Source organism: Anarrhichthys ocellatus, unplaced genomic scaffold (assembly GCF_004355925.1).
Source record: "Anarrhichthys ocellatus isolate YVR2014 unplaced genomic scaffold, GSC_Weel_1.0 scaffold3, whole genome shotgun sequence".
Taxonomy (NCBI): domain Eukaryota; kingdom Metazoa; phylum Chordata; class Actinopteri; order Perciformes; family Anarhichadidae; genus Anarrhichthys; species Anarrhichthys ocellatus.
In genome coordinates, this window is record NW_022280033.1 from 6,001,671 (window position 1) to 6,018,426 (window position 16,756).

Here is a 16,756-nt window from a genome sequence, read left to right on the forward strand (position 1 = left end):
TGTGTGTGTGTGTGTGTGTGTGTGTGTGTGTGTGTGTGTGTGTGTGTCCCAGGCCCATGGCTTTGAGATCCTGTGCTCTAAGTGCAGGCTGCCATCATCAGAGCCGGATGCCCCCGTCAGTTGTAACCCTCAGTGGAAAGGCTTCATGGACAGTCTGAAAAGCAACAACTACTTCCGGGTTAGTCTCAATTTTTGAATGTTTGAGGCCAAGAGGAATAGTCGCTACCTTACCACACCTGGAATATTAGGTTTGGCATAAAAGCACACATTGTAAAAATATGTAATATACTCAGCATTTATCAACTGCAGGAAGAACTGGAAGGTTCGGCTCATTACAGAGAACTGACGAGATCTGCGGAAAACTTCTTCAAACAGTCCGTCGCCTCAAAATCAAGGTGAGTACTGTGGCTCTGCATGCGCGTGTATGGACACTGTGTGAATATGGCTGCCTGTGAAATCCCCAGTGTGCCTGAATCTTACCTATTGTGTCTCAGTGCTTTGTCCCCGGGTGAGGAGGTTCTCCAGCTGTTGCACAGCTGCGGTCCGATCGACTTGGAGGAGCTGAAGAAACAAGAGTCACAGCTCCCCCAAGAGGACAGTGAGTGGAAATCTGTCCTTTTGAATATGAAACACTCTATTTGGCTAGAATGATGACCGATCCTGACAGCAGAAATAAAGTATCAAAATGTCTGAACATAGAAACGTAGAGAATGGTCAACCTACATATTCAGTATGTTGGGTAATGTTTGCTTGTGGAGATTTTACTACTTTACTATCTTACTAAACTGGAGCTTGTAGGACATTTGTCTCTGCCACCTGTGATTTTCTGCCTCCTTTCAGTTCCTGTCCTTTTGGTGTGCATCCTCCATTCTCTACCCTCTCTCTCTCTTTAGAGCATTTCCCATAATTATTTTGTCTTTTGTGTCTTTCTCCAGGTGACAGCTGGCTGGATATCACAACTCAGGATTTGGAGCGCATGTTGCAGGAGAGGAGTGGGGGGAGAGCTGATGTTGGCAGCCAAAACTCCAGTTCTACCAAACAGGGGAAACAGCATGTCGGGGGTGCTGAGGAGAGGAGAAAGGAGACGGAGGATGAGGAGAAGGAAGAGGAGGCCGGTTACAGCCTGGTAGCAGTCAGTCAAGGGATGAAGAACTTCCTCAACGCCATGTCGTCGCATGAGGGGGCTGAACTTCCCTGGTGAGACTGACTGACTTTTGATCATATTTAGCCAAGATCTTCAAATGCACATTTGGGTCAATGAATAAAATGATTTAGGATTATTTATGTATTTATTTTCCATATGATACTAAAAGGTAATGGGCAGAAAACATACCCACACACATGTTGGAGTACAGTAAATCCAACCACGGTAGAAATTATGGTTTTTAATGTGCATTTGGATGTAACTCATGCATTGTGATCTCTCCATGGTCCATCTGGGCTCCAGATGCTAGTGCATGCACACTCTAGCCTGCCTCGCTAATGTATTCAAGGTGCATTGTCCCACCGATAGTGTTTCCGTTCAGGTTTCACATTGTGTTTCTTTGTATTCCAGGAGCAGTTCGACTCAGCCTTTTAGTTTTGAGCCTGACTCCATGGCCAGCGCACTGGACAGACTACTCGGTATGTGGATGTTATGAAAGATGTGAAACCAGATGTTAAAAATAACTGGCAGAAACTTGCCACATCTTCTTCTGAATCTGTTTTTAATTTTATTTTTATAGGAAGCAAAGAAGAAGAGCTAGATTCAGATGATCTAGATGATGATGATGATGATGATGAAGAAGCCGGTGATGAGGAGGAGGAGGAGGAGGAGGAAGAGAAAGAAGGTCACACAGAGATGAACGGGACAGAAACTTTGGACGGTCTCAGAAAATACATGGATGAAATGGATCAGGAGCTGATGAGCACTAATATAGGACAAAGCTTCAACCTGACGGTAAATTACATACCTACATAAATTATTAATTTTCAAAACGTATGTGCAATAATGCATGTGTATCGTCCTGACTCTAGTTATGAAACCATCTGTTTTACTACATTTGTCGTTTTCTGCAGAATTACAACAAGGCGGGCTCGGACAATGGCTCCCCTCATTCCTCTGCTTCTGTCCATGGAGGGGAGAGAGAAGAGGAAGAGGAGGAGATCCAGCCTCTGGACGTCGACCTGAATCTGCTCACAAACCTGCTGGAGTCCCTCAGCTGCCAGTCGGGGCTGGCCGGACCGGCTTCTAACCTGCTGCAGAGTCTCGGTATACACCTACCGCCCAACTCTGACCCCTCATAAAGGACAAGACTCGGGTACTGAAACACGCAGCAAGGATTAGCATCTGCAGCTGACGGGCTTCCCTTAAGTAGTTAGCTGAATGCCTTCATTCGCATTGACAATACAGAGCACTCATGGATGTCGAGGATGTCCCGTAGAGCTTTTATTGAAAGCAAACATTCAATGTTTCTCACTGGAACTTAATGTGCGCACTGTAAAACGGCATTCTTTAGGAATGAAAACCAAGTTGGGTCATAAAACAACAGCAACAATATTTTTGACTGTGTTTAAACCTGCATTGTTTGTAGTTTACAGTTGTTATAACATTATGTTGCCATAAATCTTTATGTGGAGTTTTAATTGACGTTCCTTAATCGAAAAAAACTAAGTCTCTGACCGTCTTGATTTAGTATTTAGTTGTGAAATAATTTGGGGAACAGCGCATACCATCGAACTTCAGCGTCTCCAGTTCGATCCCAGCCGTGGGACCTTAGTAGGGTGTTAGATTCTCTCTCTCCAATTACCTCCATCACATAACGGTGAAGAATGGCCAACAAATCATCTTAAAAAATAATAATAATTTGGAGAATGCACATTTGAGCTTTGAAGGATGAAGCAGAACTCTACCTACAGAAAAGTGATCTCAGCAAGTAATGACGTTTCTATTGAATCCGGTTTATAGAGGATTTTTAATACGTGCAGTTTTGTGTAATGTTGTGTCCTTTTTTTTTTTTTTTGAGAGCACTTGCATTTGGCTGTTAGAAACAATAAATATTTTTGGAAATAAAGTTTTATTTCAGTGTCATTTCTTTTTTAAAATGTATACAGATTCTTTATTATATTATTTGTTTAAGCATGTGAAATATCAGCTTTTATTTTAAAATATAATACATAGTGTGAAAAATAATAAAATCATATTCTTTAATTAAGACAACTAAGCTTCTGGTAATAACCCACAAACCTCTGGTTAAAAATTCATTCAGTCAAGGGTCTAAGTTTAAATATTATTTACAGAGTTAAGGGAACGCTTTGAAGCATGTTCAACAGTCTGTCCAGTTACTCATCCTCGTCCCTTCTTATCTGAAACATCTGTCAATCATTCAAAGGTAAACATCCGAGTTTAAATACGTTAATCTTAAATATTGTTCAATAAATTGTCACATTTACAGTGGGGTCCAAAAGTCTTTGTCCACTATTACAATCTCTGTCTTTGCTTATCAGACAAAGATGTTAATAAAACACAGCTACAGTTCTACTGTGTTGTCGCTGGTTTAGAAACGGCTGCCTCTCATTGTTTTAAAAATGTACCTGATGTTCTTTACCTAGCTGGAAACAAGGTGATCTTTGTTGAGGCGGTTTGGTCAGAGGTTTTGTTTGTACTGCGTCCTGTCCTGTAAGTGGTTTCAGTCCTCTGACATTGTCTCATCTTTGGAAATATTATAACAGTTTAAGCAACAGCAGAAGTGACACAATAGTGTATATAGAGAAATGTATAAAGAGCATATAGAGTACATAAATATAGATTCAAAATAAATAGCTGTTCTTGAATAAGCCACCTGTCAACTGAGTGAAAGAAAAGAGATGAAAAAGACAGAAACTGATGCTCATTCCAACTGTAAATCCTTAACCTGTTCTCGTTTATAATATGCTATATCATGGTTACATTTTGCATCTCTGCTGATAATCTGTATTTTATCTAAGTGGCTTAGCACAGGTCATTTTAAAAAGTTAAAATGTAACTTGTGTTTCCAACAACTTCTCATTCCAACTCGTCACATTCTGAGGCTTTGTCAGACCCCTATTGCGTCACTTTCACGGTTGCAGTAAACACGTGTTGTGAATTCAAACAACACTTTAGGCTTAGCCAACAAAACACCATCAACATCATGGTTGGGCTTAAGATCCATCAACTCCAAAAAGTAAAACGTAAACAACGTGACAGAATTACGGACAACACGTCACAAGCATCACTAACGTAACTTTCGGGAACACCAGAGAACGGGCTGGTCAGTCTCCATAGAAGAGAATGACACCGTGGTCATTGATGTGGATTCAATTACAATGTGTGTGTGTGTCGCGTTGATGCAGTACAAAACAGTCAATCATTTTGTTAGTCCTTTCCAGTGAAACTACAAAAGCTGGAGGAACGGCCACACCAGCTGCCTTGCTGAGTGTAGCAGCACAGCAGCAAGCGGTGAGACGCACAGAGCCGACATGCCGACCAGGAAGTTCATCACCATACCCAGCAGGAGAATAGCGAACAGGTATCCGTGGAAGAGCAGGCTTTGCCAGCTGCTGTGACTCAACACCTGCCAGGGACTGTCCGGGTGCAGCAGCCACAGGAGGCCCAGCACGCAGCTCTGGTTGACCAGCTGGGTGTAGTAGATGTCAAAAACGGAGGCTTGGGCGTCGGGGTGGTGGCGGCGCTCGGCCTCAGACACTTTAGCCAGCCAAGTCAGAGACAGACTGTGGAGGATTAAAGCCAGAGGTGCATACATGTACTCCAGAGGCTCAACGCCTGACAGACCTCGGGAGGCTGCAGAGAGAAAGAGAGAGACAGGCAGGAAGGTAAATAGAGGTGAAGAACCATCAGTTTCACCTCTAAATAACATCCAAACCTTTTTTTTTACCTTTGACGACAAAACATGTTCCGCCTAGGATGGAAATCAGAACAGAGGTGTGGAGGGATGGAGTGGATGCCAGCTTCTGAGAGAAACTGAAACCCACAGTTAGCATGGGCAGCAGAGGCAGGATGAGTGGGAAGAGGCCGGCATTGGAGCTGTTGGCCTTGGCCCACATGGCCAGTACAGCATGGATGCTGTTACAGATGGAAGGCACCAGCACTTTCTCACCCAGGGACCTGGAGTAATGCTTCAGAGGCACCAGATCCAGGACATGGAGGAGATGTAAGACTAAGAGAGAGACCAGAACCTGGAAGAGATCATGTATATGTAAAGAGTTATAGCATCTATAAAACCCACGAAGCATTAAAGACTCAAATAGAAGGCAGAAGTATTTAACTACTGATATAAGGCTGCTAATTAGATGCTTAATTGAAGTTTGACAATCTACACTTATATTGCTACAACTTTTGCTGCTCAAATTGCTACCCAGAATCACCACAACTTGTGTCAAACGTAAACAGCGTGCACTAAACATACTTTATACCAAAACAATCGATTTTTTGACACTGGTTCTACATTCCTCCCTCACATGCATGTGTTGATTCTGTGCCTTCTCATTTATTTGTCTGGGATGATAAGCTAAATAAACTATATGAAATGAATGAGCACCATTTTTTTGTAATCAATCACTTGTGTATGTAATTTATCAAGAGAATTACGCCAAACACTTGCAGGCCCAGTTTCTATAACTCTAAATGGAATATCTTTGGGTTTCTTTCAGATAAACAAGCAATTAGACATCTGCACTTACATTTTACAGCCTAATTAATCAATCAATAAATCATAAAAAACAATAATCTGTTGATTGAGTGATAATAAAAATAATTGTTTATTGCACCCCTAATCTATGTCATTGAACTCTGTGCCAGCCTCCACCTGTCAGTGGGTCACACACTTCCTGACATACAGGACGCAGCAGGTGAGGCTGGGAAAAATCCCATTCAGCACCCGGACTATCAGCACCGGCGTCAATCAGTCAAACTGTGTCAGAAACAAATCCATGTGCAATAATCCGGAATCTATATATTCTAAATTATATATTTATACATACGGTATATATACATATTCCACCTACCTTATGTACATAAACTGTGACAATCCTTCCATATTTAAGTATCCTTGCACTCTGCATCGTTGCACTATTATCTCCATTTCATTGTCATTTTTGTTGTGTTTTATGTTCATATATACTTTTGTATATATATATGTTTATATTTAAATGTGTACATTGTAGTTAAATGTTTATGCTTACCTTTGTTATACTTTGTTGTCCTTGTTTTTGTTTATTTGTCTATTTCTGTGTTTGTACGTTGAGAGCAACCGAAAAAGACGGAGTCAAATTCCTTGTATGTATACGCATACATGGCCAATAAAGCTGATTCTGATTCTGATCAATGTTTTGTGTTTCAGTATATTCTTTTCTGTTATAATGAATGACAGAACAGCTTGATACATGTTTTGTCATATTTCAAATGCACTGTCACATATTCATTCATGTCCTATTGTTTTGAGGCTTAATGACCAAACTTAAACCACGAGGAGCAAATATAACCGGGATGCGAAGTGATTGTGATTTACATTTATTATTTTCCTTTTATTTGATTCACTATCATGTTTTATAATTGATTTCTTTATCTGTTTATTTATTAATTATTATATGACAGATTGTTTATTGCAAATTTATAGTTATAATTCGATACGTTGTATGGTCTCTTGTTACAAGTTTTAACTGTTAAAATAAAAAAAAATAGTGTTTTCAGAAAAATCCCTGTATTTCCCTTATATCCACAGTTAATATGTTTACTGTCAAGGTCAGTTGAACACTTACACAACTCATTCACAAAGTCTTTAGCTAGTTTCAACCTTTGGATGGGGCCACATTTACATCTCAGTCCTTTGTGCAGCTGTTTGGTTAAACATCTTCTGGGCCCCTTCTGTCACTCCCCACCACTAACACTACCACATGACGTGCCCTTCAAACCAGCACACACACACACACACACACACACACGCACGCACGCACACACACACACACACAGCAAATACTGACAGATTTACAATAGCCAGCAGCTATGAAGTTAACTGCTCCAGTGATTAACAATAATCCAATAAAAGACTTGTGATTTTTTGATGAGTAACACGTTATTCTCAATATTAGTGGTAGTAAAAGTAGTAGTAGTATACTTTTTTAATTCAGCATTTTTTTTACATAAATGTACATGCAGTATGTGTCAGGTTTTTTATAGTACTTCAGTATCAACATACTAGTTGTTGTTTGACAGAAATGCTATAAATGTACATGTAATCACAGTATACTCAATACCCTGGTGTCATGACACACAATACTCTGTGTATACTTAACAGCAGGTGAGCTATAGTGTGTGGTGTTGTCTTTTTAATAATTAGTAAAATACACAGACACAGGAGGTTAGACAAAGACAAAGAGTGCCTCCATATTGGATTGCTTAATTCAGAATAAAGTGTGAATCATCCTCAGAAACCAGCCAGCCAGCGCGCACCAACCTGGGCAAAGCAGAGAGCCACTGCGTATGGGAAGTGGTACTGTGGGATGAAGACGCCGGCCACAAAGTTTCTGAGTTCGTCGGCCAGGCCGTATATCACCACCACCGCCAGGCACAGGGTGGGAACCAGGGGCTTCAGTGCATGATTAGAGGAAAGACTCTTCGATGCTGAGGCACACCATCCCCTCCTCCACCTCCCTGAACTGCACACATGGGGACTTATTGCACGGATCACGTAATAACAATGACACAGCTGTCAATGTAGTTTGGTGAGAATTGAGTTTTTAGTTAAGGTTTTTTTTTAAAAGCCAATTTTACTGAGCTAAAAACAAAAATAAATTAAAACAAGAAAAACTCACGCGTTAATGGCCAACAGCCGGAGAAGGTTGCTTTGTTTGAATGACAGGTGGAATGACAGGTTTACATATTGGCTGTAAGAAATCGAACACCAGTAAACTGCAGCTAAGTATGCAAATCAAGTTTGCCTATGAAAATACAGTTGGCTTTATGATTTGCATGCGTGGTTCCCAGAATACCAGAAATAATCAAATATGTCTGCCATATGAATAAAAGCCAGTTGGATTACCTTTTACCTATAGACATGCTGTCATTCTGTGCAGATGTTGCTGTGTGGGGAAAAGAGAATTTTGTAGACGTCCAAAGAACATAAATAAATACCTGGATTACCCATTATGTCATATATTTGCTCACTGCAGCTGTGCAGTAAACTGATTACAGATTAACTCTAAAACTATTTCAACATACATGTGTTTTATATGCAGGACTAAATCTGCACCATTAACAGCAAAAAGAGCTCCTGACTTTTTGTTGTCCTGCTCTTATTTGGCTGTACTTAATGTCTTTTTTAATTTTGTTTTATTGATGGATGTCTCTGTTTTTTTGTCAAGATGAAGCTCAATTTCCCATGCCTAAAGAACAGAATATTCGAGCTCTTTATCGAAATGTGTACTCGTTTTAATGTGTATAATAGTATGGTCTATATACAGTAAATAATAGCTTATTTTTTAATACAAAATCAAGTTAAATTAAATTCTCGTAATAATAACATCGGAAAACACAAAGGCTATTCGCTTCACCGCAGCTGTAAAAAAGAAACAGGTATTTTTTTTACAGAAAACACAAGTTTTATATATTTTTTTACACTATGCACTTTTTTTTCGCATACAAGCTGGAAAAAGCGCGAGAGTCATAAACTCTACTCACCATTTGAAGTTCGTCATGAAGTCGTATTTCATCTTCAAACTCCAACCATTCCCTCCGAGGGACTACTTCTGCAAATAATAAGACTGTTATAACAACAATATTATAAATTCACCTTGGTCTTAACGAACGCGTCTCTCCCACCATTGTGCTGAATGAGCCCCTCTGCGCTCTGATGCGGACATTCACCTCGCTTGTTGTCTCGCTGTGTCCAGACGGACTTTGGTCCTGCTGGTCTGTTTGTCTTGTCTCATTATTAAAGACGACATCAAGGTGGACAGTTCTTAAAAGTCGGCCTCACACCAAGACACACACACACAGTGTCTGTGGAGTCCATCGGGATCTTTGTTTAATGACGCATTTCATTACATAAGATGTGTGATAGTGACAGACAGCAGCCTCGTGAGAGGAATGTCAAACGTCATCCCGCATCAATAATAGATGTATAAGCTTATTGATATACGTTCTGCTGATGATAGACTAAAACTTTGACACCTGTTTGTGACATTCTCCCCCCCTTCAGCTTAATGTTGTTTACTCAGCCTCTGTCAGGATCCCTGACATCATGGAGACCATGAGTGAAAAAAACACTCGAGGCTGAGAGGGGGGTCTCTGAATGAGCATTAAAAAAAACCTGTATAGTGACATATATACCACATGTAAGCACATTGATATGTATGACATGTGCACACTGATATGTGGACATACTTGTATTTGAATATATATACTTGTGTATATTCTTCCCGGACCATTCACAAAGTGTAGACCAGGTTTTTAGCAGTAAGTTCACTCAGGAGCACAGTAGGGGGGAGTCATACTTCATACTCTGTTTTGATGTTATTAGCCTTCTCATCTCACAAAGCTTTGGAAGCAAGTTTTTGGGAATAACAATTATCATTAAAATAAGATTTTTTGATATATTGATCATATGTGGGCTGTATATATATATTGAAAACTATGTTACAAGCTTCCATATTTCAACGAGGCAACTAGGATGAGATTAAAATGTTTTATATTGGTGAGGAAGTTAAATGTGACAGTGGACATTGTTTATGTTTCTGAAATAGGAAGTAAGTTGTTATCAGGGTTGAATGTGTCTTTTGTATGTTTTAGGAGACACATTCTAGAGGATGCTCTGATCCTGACAAAAAGCAAGCTAACTGCAAACAAATAATATGATTTATCAATTCAATGTTTTCATGTAGGAACCCCAAAATTACATTTGCTCTTGCCAAAGTGTATTAAGCATTCATATGGACATTGCAGTCCTGACTTAGTAACCTGGTGTGAACTGTTAAGTATCCCAGTGTATTCTTTCATACTACCGTAATCTTAAAACATTGTCCTGACCAAATTTCCATGTACACTGCGACTATTGGGAGTTAATTTGGGTGAGGGCTCCTATCCAGGTCTCTCATCTCTCACCTGTCACTGCCAGCTACCTCATTGCTCTTGAGGGCACTTCACCGTTACTGTGTTTCCCAGACTACCAGCTAATTTAAGGGCAAGGCTGAAGCGACGCTGAGTAAGAATCACAGCCACAACAAATAGTGCATAGTGTTGGGCTTTTTGAGAGAATACTTTTCAATGTGTTTCACAGGATCTCTTTGTTTTCTTAGTTTAGCATGTTCTTCTAATGAGGGGCTGCTGGGAACAGCTGATGCATCTGCCAAATGACTTAAACGAGATGGGCGTACTACTGTCCAGGTAAAGGTTTTTAAATTGTGAAAAAACAAAAACAGTGCTTTGGTGAGTCATTTTTAACTGGTTTTGTGTTCCGTCTCCTATAAAGTTGTATTACTGTACTGAGAGTGCACTTCTCTGTGTGCATGTGTCTCTGTGTCCGTCTCAGATTGAACAACAGTTGCAGAGGAAACTCCAGAGAGCCTGTCAACACATCCGAAACAGCGAGCAGCATCTGTGACAGAGAGGTCACCAGCACGGACAGTGACCATTCCTCCATCATACCTAATCAGAACAAAGGTAAAGGGAGTATTTTTACTTCTAACTCGCTCTGTCTTTACGCACGGAAATGTTTGCACACACTGTACGCACGCAGACAGACTGTACTTTGTATTTCCTCTGCCTGCATACAGCGTGTGGGCCAGAGGGGATGCTGGTTCCTGCTCCTCCAGTAACAGCGTATGTGGAGAGAGGCTACATCACCCCACAGCAAGTGTACAACCTGCTGAGCGCAGAGGAGGGCCAGCCTGCCCTGTATGATCCGTACTACATCCTCATCCTGGACTGTCGCAGCACAGAGAGGTCAGTGCTGCACATGAGATGGGAAAGTGTGTTCTGTTTTCAGCCATAAGGTGACCTCACAAATAATGCAGGGACTACCTGAAACACAGTTTTTTGGACTATTTAAAGGATAGCTTTTGTGATGTTTTTCTTAGTGAAAATATGAAAAACAATAATGAATTGATTCTACTAACAAGTGTTGTCTGTGTTTTCAAAGCCTAACATGCTGCAATGTGTTGCTCTGTGCCATACGTCTTTATTGATTAGTACTAAATTCAAATGAAGGGGGGCCACTGTAGTTCATTTTGAGTCAATTCCACATAAGGACACCGTCCTGCGGCCGGTGCCGGAGCACCAAATGTGTATTAGTCCGCTTTTGAAAATAGTTCCCAAACAAATGCACTATTGACTCCTATTGAACATTTGCTAAAAACTACAGTGCCCAGCTGTTTTAAGAAATTACTTTCCATTTTTTTCAGTTATAATACATAATCTTTACGAATTTGTGTGTCAGGTACGAGGACAGCCACATGGTGACAGCGCGGGCCGCTGTGACGGTGATCCACCCTACGCTGGGCTGTCTGATCAGCTGTATAGAACTGCAGAAGTATTCTATAATACTGCTGTATGCAGAGGAGGGATGCAGCCCAGGTCAGCAAACCACATTCAGAGACTAATATCAAGCTGACATTTTAGGCTTTTACTGAACTGTCTTGATGAATTGCCTGGTTCCAGAACTTTGAATCCACCCACTCCAACAACTTTGAGTTGACATCTCTGTCTGATATCAGGCAAATTACTTTGAGGGTGATCCCTCAACTTTAAATTCAGCGTCATCATCAGGTTAATACTTCAACATTTTGTTTCATGTGAAACTGATAACATTCCCATCATTCTCAGCTGTTCCTATGCGCTAATTATTTGACACAATGCTGCTAACACAGTGAACATAGTAAACATTATATCTTCAACATGTTATCATTGTCATTGACCGTAGCATTTTACTCAAAGCACTGTGCTGCATACTCGTAGTTGTGTTGACATCTACCTGACTATCTGTATTGACTAGCTGTCTGTGTTCTGTCACTGTCATTGTTTCTATATGTCTCTGTGCTAATTTCAGTGGGCAGTGTGAAGGCCAGGACTGACTCCCCAGACCTCCTGCGCTGTTTCTTCCAGATCAGTGGTTTGGGAATGGACCCTGTCATCCTGCTGGGGGGATTTTCAGCCTTCCAGGCCCTCTACCCCTATCTCTGCACACCACGCATGGTCCTGCTGGAACCTGAGCGGCACACTCTCACCATCTACCCCTCAGAGATCCTGGAAGAAGCTCTCTACCAGGGCTCTGCCTCCCAGGCCTCTGACTACCGCATCATCAAGAATCTACACATCACACATGTGGTCAACGCCACTGCCAGCTGCCCCGATGCATTCCCCAACATGCTGTGCTACCTGAAGCTGTGTCTGAGCGATGACGCCCAGCAGGACCTGGTGGAGGCACTGCCGCTGGCCTCCAGGTTCATCAACTCGGCCCTGATGGGTGAGCCTGCCGGCCGCGTTCTGGTCCACTGTAGCGTAGGCAGGAGTCGCAGCTCAGCAGTGACGCTGGCCTTCCTCATGGAGCATCGACGCTGGTCACTGCTTCATGCCCTGCGCTGGTTGAAGGAGAGGAGGGCGTGCTCGGCACCTAACGTGAACTTCCTGCGTCAGCTGCTCACCTATGAGGAGCTGCTGTTTGGGAGCAAACTCACCTCCCTGAACGACATCTGCCGATGAGTGGAGTAAGAAGGGGAATGGAGAGGAGGACACACTGGACGAGTGGCCGATTCAGAATGTGGCTTAATAGCTGGAAAAATTTGGATGGGCCTGAATTTATTTAAGCTCAAGAATAAAACGTTATGGGGAGAAAAAAACTGGCGGACTGGTAGTGAATTTAAGTATGCCTAGTACTCATGTCAGAAATACCACAGGCACATTTATCTTGTTATTCTATTAGGCACTGGTGTTAGTATTACTTCTTACGCACTTTTTACATGTTTATTCCTGTTTTATCTTATGTTATTGTACGGTAATTTACCTTTTCTATTTCAGTTGACTTATTCTACTGAATTCATCTTACTCTTATTGTTATTCTAGTTTGCACTCGTGTTATTATTACTCCCTATACACTTTATATTTATGAATCTGTTGTGTTGTTTTTTATTATATTATTGGGATTTTTCAGCAATCTCTGGCACAAGAATTTCTTTGGGGATTGATAAAGTTCTCCTATCTTGAATCAATGAACCAGTCAGATGAATGGCTATCTCATCTAAACATGAAACAGAAAATAATAACAAATAATATTTAGGGCTATACTGAACAGTTCGAAGCTTGTGCATATTTTTTAAATGTCTATTTATTGTGTTTAAACCGGGTATTTCTGCACAGTTGCAGCGCCACCAATATTATTGGTACTATACTATTTGTAGAATTAGATTACAGTGGTGACTGTGTAGGATTGCTTCCGACTTGTTTCATCCAAACATTTCCAATAACTCCGGAGCGCAGTAAAGTCCAAACGTCCAAATTTATTGAAAAAAGATAGATGTGATCATTTCCAAAATTTACAGCATGTTTTTATGGAACAACATATTGTGCTTCAATACATACTTTGATATGTTTGCTCTCCCGTTTGTTACACAAAAAAGGGAAAAAAGAAACATTCACTGACTGGACTTTTCCCCCCTGAATTCTCTCAAAGCCGTGATAGAAGTATTTCCCCCACAAGTTTGACATTAATTTTGCTTCTCCATCAAATCCCTCACACAATGTTACTTGTGCTATACCTCAATAAACACATTAATACTGGTGTTAAATGTAAAACAGAGTATAATATAATCCCTTCTATGACATTTTGCTTGATGATAGTTGATAGAATGTATACATGGATAAAGTGTATCTGTAGTGTTTTACATTAGAACGTTTTTTTTCTTCAATTCTCCTACATAATGTGACGGTATTATGATATTCTGAGGCGGAATTATCCATGCGGAAAAGTATTTAAAAACAGAATGGAGGCTTGCAAATGGTCTTTGTTTATCACAGACATACACACTGTAGTGTTTACACAGGGCATGCCATTGAGATTTGTTGTATATGCAGTCAACTTAACAGTCAGCCTCTCTCTGTTTCATTCTCTCTCTCTCACACACACACACACACACACACACGCGCGCGCACACACTTAGCTCCACCCTGTTGAACTCAGTAGCATGCAGCAGGAATTCCCTCCCTCCAGTCACACTTTTTTTCGGTTGGGAGGAAGGAATTTTCTGGAATGTGGAAGAGGAAGAGGAAAGGCAGGTAAAAACGGTGAAAAATAATTAGTTTGGCCAAATTAAACTGTTTAAAACTACAAAACAACATGAGTTTGAATGGGGCTATTGAATCTATGGGCACACAGCACATTCCTTGTCAAAGCGTTTTGTCAATGAAATATGGTTTTCAAAAAAAGGGATTTTTTTTTTTTATTGAATGACATGGCCAAAGCAAAAAAAAGAAGGCACATTGAAGTTTTGCAGCGGTTTCAACACGTGGCAGAAAGGTGACGTTAGCTTTTTACCATTAAGACCCCAACTAGCCTACTCATCCATGTCTACAGACAACAAGACACCTCCCCTAGCAATCCAACGCCAGCCCCCAAAGTCTCTCGTAGCGGGGGGACTTTATGCATGTGAGGTTCTGCACGTAGCGTTCAGGCTTTTTTTTTTTTTTTTTAGGAATCCAGCCCTTTACCACCAGATGGCCAACAGTGCGCAGAGACATCCCAGATAGGTGGAAGAAGTACCAGACCTCTCTGTGCGCGTTCATCTGCTCACCGCTAACGAGACCTCGGAGGACCAGACGACAAGGGGACACACTTCTGCTGCAGGATGCTCTCGGTTAGGTAAATATTGACTCCCGGTGGACTGCTGTTTTTAGCTTGCTAGGTTAGCTGAAAACTAGCTAAGCTGGAGGAAACTTTGATATAGCACGACAGCTCGCGGCAGCAGCGAATAACACGATACGACTGCACTGATTACTACGGAGTAATATTAGCTCAATTCGGTAAGCAAAAGCCGTAAATGGCGAGAAAAGAAAACCCATCCGGAATTTTCCCCCTGGTTCATAAAACTTGCGTCTGTGTTGTGGCATTCCTGTGCAATGCAGCGTGGGATGCTGCTGCAGCTTTATCTTACACACACACACACACACACACACGCATACATTAACAGCATAATGTGCACGGATTGTATTTGTTGAGACGTTCTGCACGGTAACCACACACTTCAGTGAGCTCACGGTATTAGGCTATGTGGGGATAACAAGCAACACTGGGAAGTTTTTTAAGTTGCATTCTTGTTTGTTTTAGCTCATTTGGTTTGTGAGTTAACGAGCAGCATTAGCTGCCTTCCACAAATTAACAGCCCCCCCTCCTCTCCTCTCCTCTCCCGCTGTCAGTGAGTTTTTCTGGGGTTATTGAGGGGTTATTCCTGGGGAAGTCAGTCCGACTCCATTGGGCTCATGAGTTTCCCCGGCGGGGAGGGGCGAAGACGTGGCAGTCAGTCCTCTTCTTCATCCGCATCCTGTGTTATCTGACTCCACTGCTTCACTCCCAGCGAAACTCCGTAGAGGTAGTGAAGCGGTGAAGGCCATTTCTCTGCGAAGAATATGCTAAAACACAACGTTAGACTGAGTGGAGGAGTCTTACGTTTACTGAAAACTGTAGTGAGGCTGACCCAATGTGTTAACTAATGACCATGTGTAGTTTAAAAGGGCTCACATGTGTGAATGCTACTCAGTTTGTGGGATTGGGACCATTTTATCATATAGTACACTGTCAAATATTCTGTTAATGAATCTATTACTTTTTGTATTATTACTGATCTATTCTGTATCTGTTCCCTGCGTATATTGTGGATGAATGTTTATGCCGTGACAACAGTTGGGTTGTTTTTCATAGCTTCTTTGTTTTTTGTGTAATTTCTTTAAAATCAAAGAGCATTATTTATCAGTTGTTTTTTTTTAGGGTGGATCCTTCATCCAAATGTGATAAATCCTCTTTACCCACAATTAACATGAAGCTGATTGTGGGGGAAAAACAATCCTGCTAATCAAACATGTCTGAACAAAACCAATCCACACATAGTTCTAAAGGCCAGGAAATAAAAACGTACCGGGAAGTTTAATGCAAAGTAGTTTTCTATAACCAGTTCAAACAAACAACCCCTCAAGTGTCTGATAATTTAAATGTTGAATTGCCATCGGGAATGTTTTGGAGTCTTCACATGACACGTACAAGCATGTATACATACAAACACTCTCACTACCGCTCACTGTCATGTGTGACATGACACACAGATCTTAAATATAAGTGGCATACTTGCAGCGTTCATCTTGACATTACACTTAAACAATATTATTACAAGAGCAACACCGTTGCTGACACCCTGTCATTATAATAATTATATTCTATTGAGTTTTTATCCTGGAAATCTAAGTGGCAGAGGCATATTTATGGTATCGTGGACTGAGTGGCACCACACTGGTAGTCTGCTAATGGTAGTTTGTGTCTTGCCATGGAGTGTCTGCTTGAATATCCTTTAATGTAATTTAATTATGCTTTAATCAAATACATAGAGCTCTGACACATTTATTTTCCTTCCTCTCTGCTGCGTGCTGCTGACCTGAATTGAAATGTCATATGGAGTCATTCTTTTATTTTCACTGAAGGCTTGTCCTTGTGGCAAAAACGGAACCTGTCTGAGCCTGTTGTCTGCTTCCAGTGAAGGCACGCTA

At 41.1% G+C, this 16,756-nt stretch overlaps 4 protein-coding genes across 8 annotated transcripts in view; 3 read left to right on the forward strand and 1 right to left on the reverse strand.

The window, feature by feature from the left end:
- Positions 1-3,053, forward strand: part of ecd (ecdysoneless homolog (Drosophila)) — a 6,218-nt gene extending 3,165 nt beyond the window's left edge. For both annotated transcript variants that reach the window (XM_031879658.1, XM_031879652.1), the window contains exons 8-14: positions 53-178; positions 310-395; positions 495-598; positions 936-1,197; positions 1,556-1,623; positions 1,725-1,939; positions 2,059-3,053. In XM_031879658.1, coding sequence (XP_031735518.1) covers positions 53-178; positions 310-395; positions 495-598; positions 936-1,197; positions 1,556-1,623; positions 1,725-1,939; positions 2,059-2,286 — 1,089 coding nt within the window. In that variant the 3' untranslated portion in view covers positions 2,287-3,053. The remainder of the gene's footprint in view (positions 1-52; positions 179-309; positions 396-494; positions 599-935; positions 1,198-1,555; positions 1,624-1,724; positions 1,940-2,058) is intronic.
- Positions 3,054-3,170: 117 nt separating this feature from the next.
- On the reverse strand, positions 3,171-9,021 carry LOC116377870 (uncharacterized). Of its 3 annotated transcripts, none has more exons than XM_031839637.1 (7): positions 8,882-9,021; positions 8,696-8,763; positions 8,058-8,097; positions 7,831-7,902; positions 7,473-7,674; positions 4,896-5,196; positions 3,171-4,801 (listed from the first exon to the last, which is right to left on the reverse strand). In XM_031839637.1, the coding sequence occupies exons 3-7, from the start codon at positions 8,072-8,074 to the stop codon at positions 4,395-4,397; spliced, it is 999 nt and encodes a 332-aa protein (XP_031695497.1). In that variant the 5' UTR covers positions 8,075-8,097; positions 8,696-8,763; positions 8,882-9,021; the 3' UTR covers positions 3,171-4,394. The 3 variants fall into 3 exon arrangements, with proteins under 3 accessions (XP_031695497.1, XP_031695505.1, XP_031695489.1); XM_031839645.1 differs by having other exon boundaries at positions 8,696-8,778; XM_031839629.1 differs by having other exon boundaries at positions 8,837-8,902.
- Positions 9,022-10,231: 1,210 nt separating this feature from the next.
- Positions 10,232-14,563, forward strand: LOC116377526 (dual specificity protein phosphatase 2-like). The gene is made up of 5 exons (XM_031839177.1): positions 10,232-10,399; positions 10,545-10,675; positions 10,789-10,957; positions 11,451-11,587; positions 12,060-14,563. The coding sequence occupies exons 1-5, from the start codon at positions 10,329-10,331 to the stop codon at positions 12,710-12,712; spliced, it is 1,161 nt and encodes a 386-aa protein (XP_031695037.1). The 5' UTR covers positions 10,232-10,328; the 3' UTR covers positions 12,713-14,563.
- A 143-nt stretch (positions 14,564-14,706) lies between these two features.
- p4ha1b (prolyl 4-hydroxylase, alpha polypeptide I b) overlaps positions 14,707-16,756 on the forward strand; it is an 11,373-nt gene continuing 9,323 nt past the window's right edge. Inside the window, exon 1 of one of the 2 annotated variants that reach the window (XM_031839167.1) lies at positions 14,707-14,864. In XM_031839167.1, the coding sequence (XP_031695027.1) occupies positions 14,851-14,864 (14 nt within the window). In that variant the 5' untranslated portion in view covers positions 14,707-14,850. The remainder of the gene's footprint in view (positions 14,865-16,756) is intronic. The other variant, XM_031839161.1, reaches the window with a different exon arrangement.

Excerpts from the sequence above, each read along its gene's own strand:
- LOC116377870 (XM_031839637.1), bottom strand. Across the intron at positions 5,197-7,472 it reads TGGCTCTCTGCTTTGCCCAG|GTTCTGGTCTCTCTCTTAGT; the intron begins GTTGGTGCGCGC and ends GATCTCTTCCAG. Across the intron at positions 4,802-4,895 it reads AACATGTTTTGTCGTCAAAG|CCTCCCGAGGTCTGTCAGGC; the intron begins GTAAAAAAAAAG and ends TTCTCTCTGCAG.
- LOC116377526 (XM_031839177.1), top strand. The coding sequence starts at position 10,329 with ATGAGGGGCTGCTGGGAACAGCTGATGCATCTGCCAAATGACTTAAAC. Across the intron at positions 10,400-10,544 it reads ATGGGCGTACTACTGTCCAG|ATTGAACAACAGTTGCAGAG; the intron begins GTAAAGGTTTTT and ends TGTCCGTCTCAG. Across the intron at positions 10,958-11,450 it reads GACTGTCGCAGCACAGAGAG|GTACGAGGACAGCCACATGG; the intron begins GTCAGTGCTGCA and ends TTTGTGTGTCAG.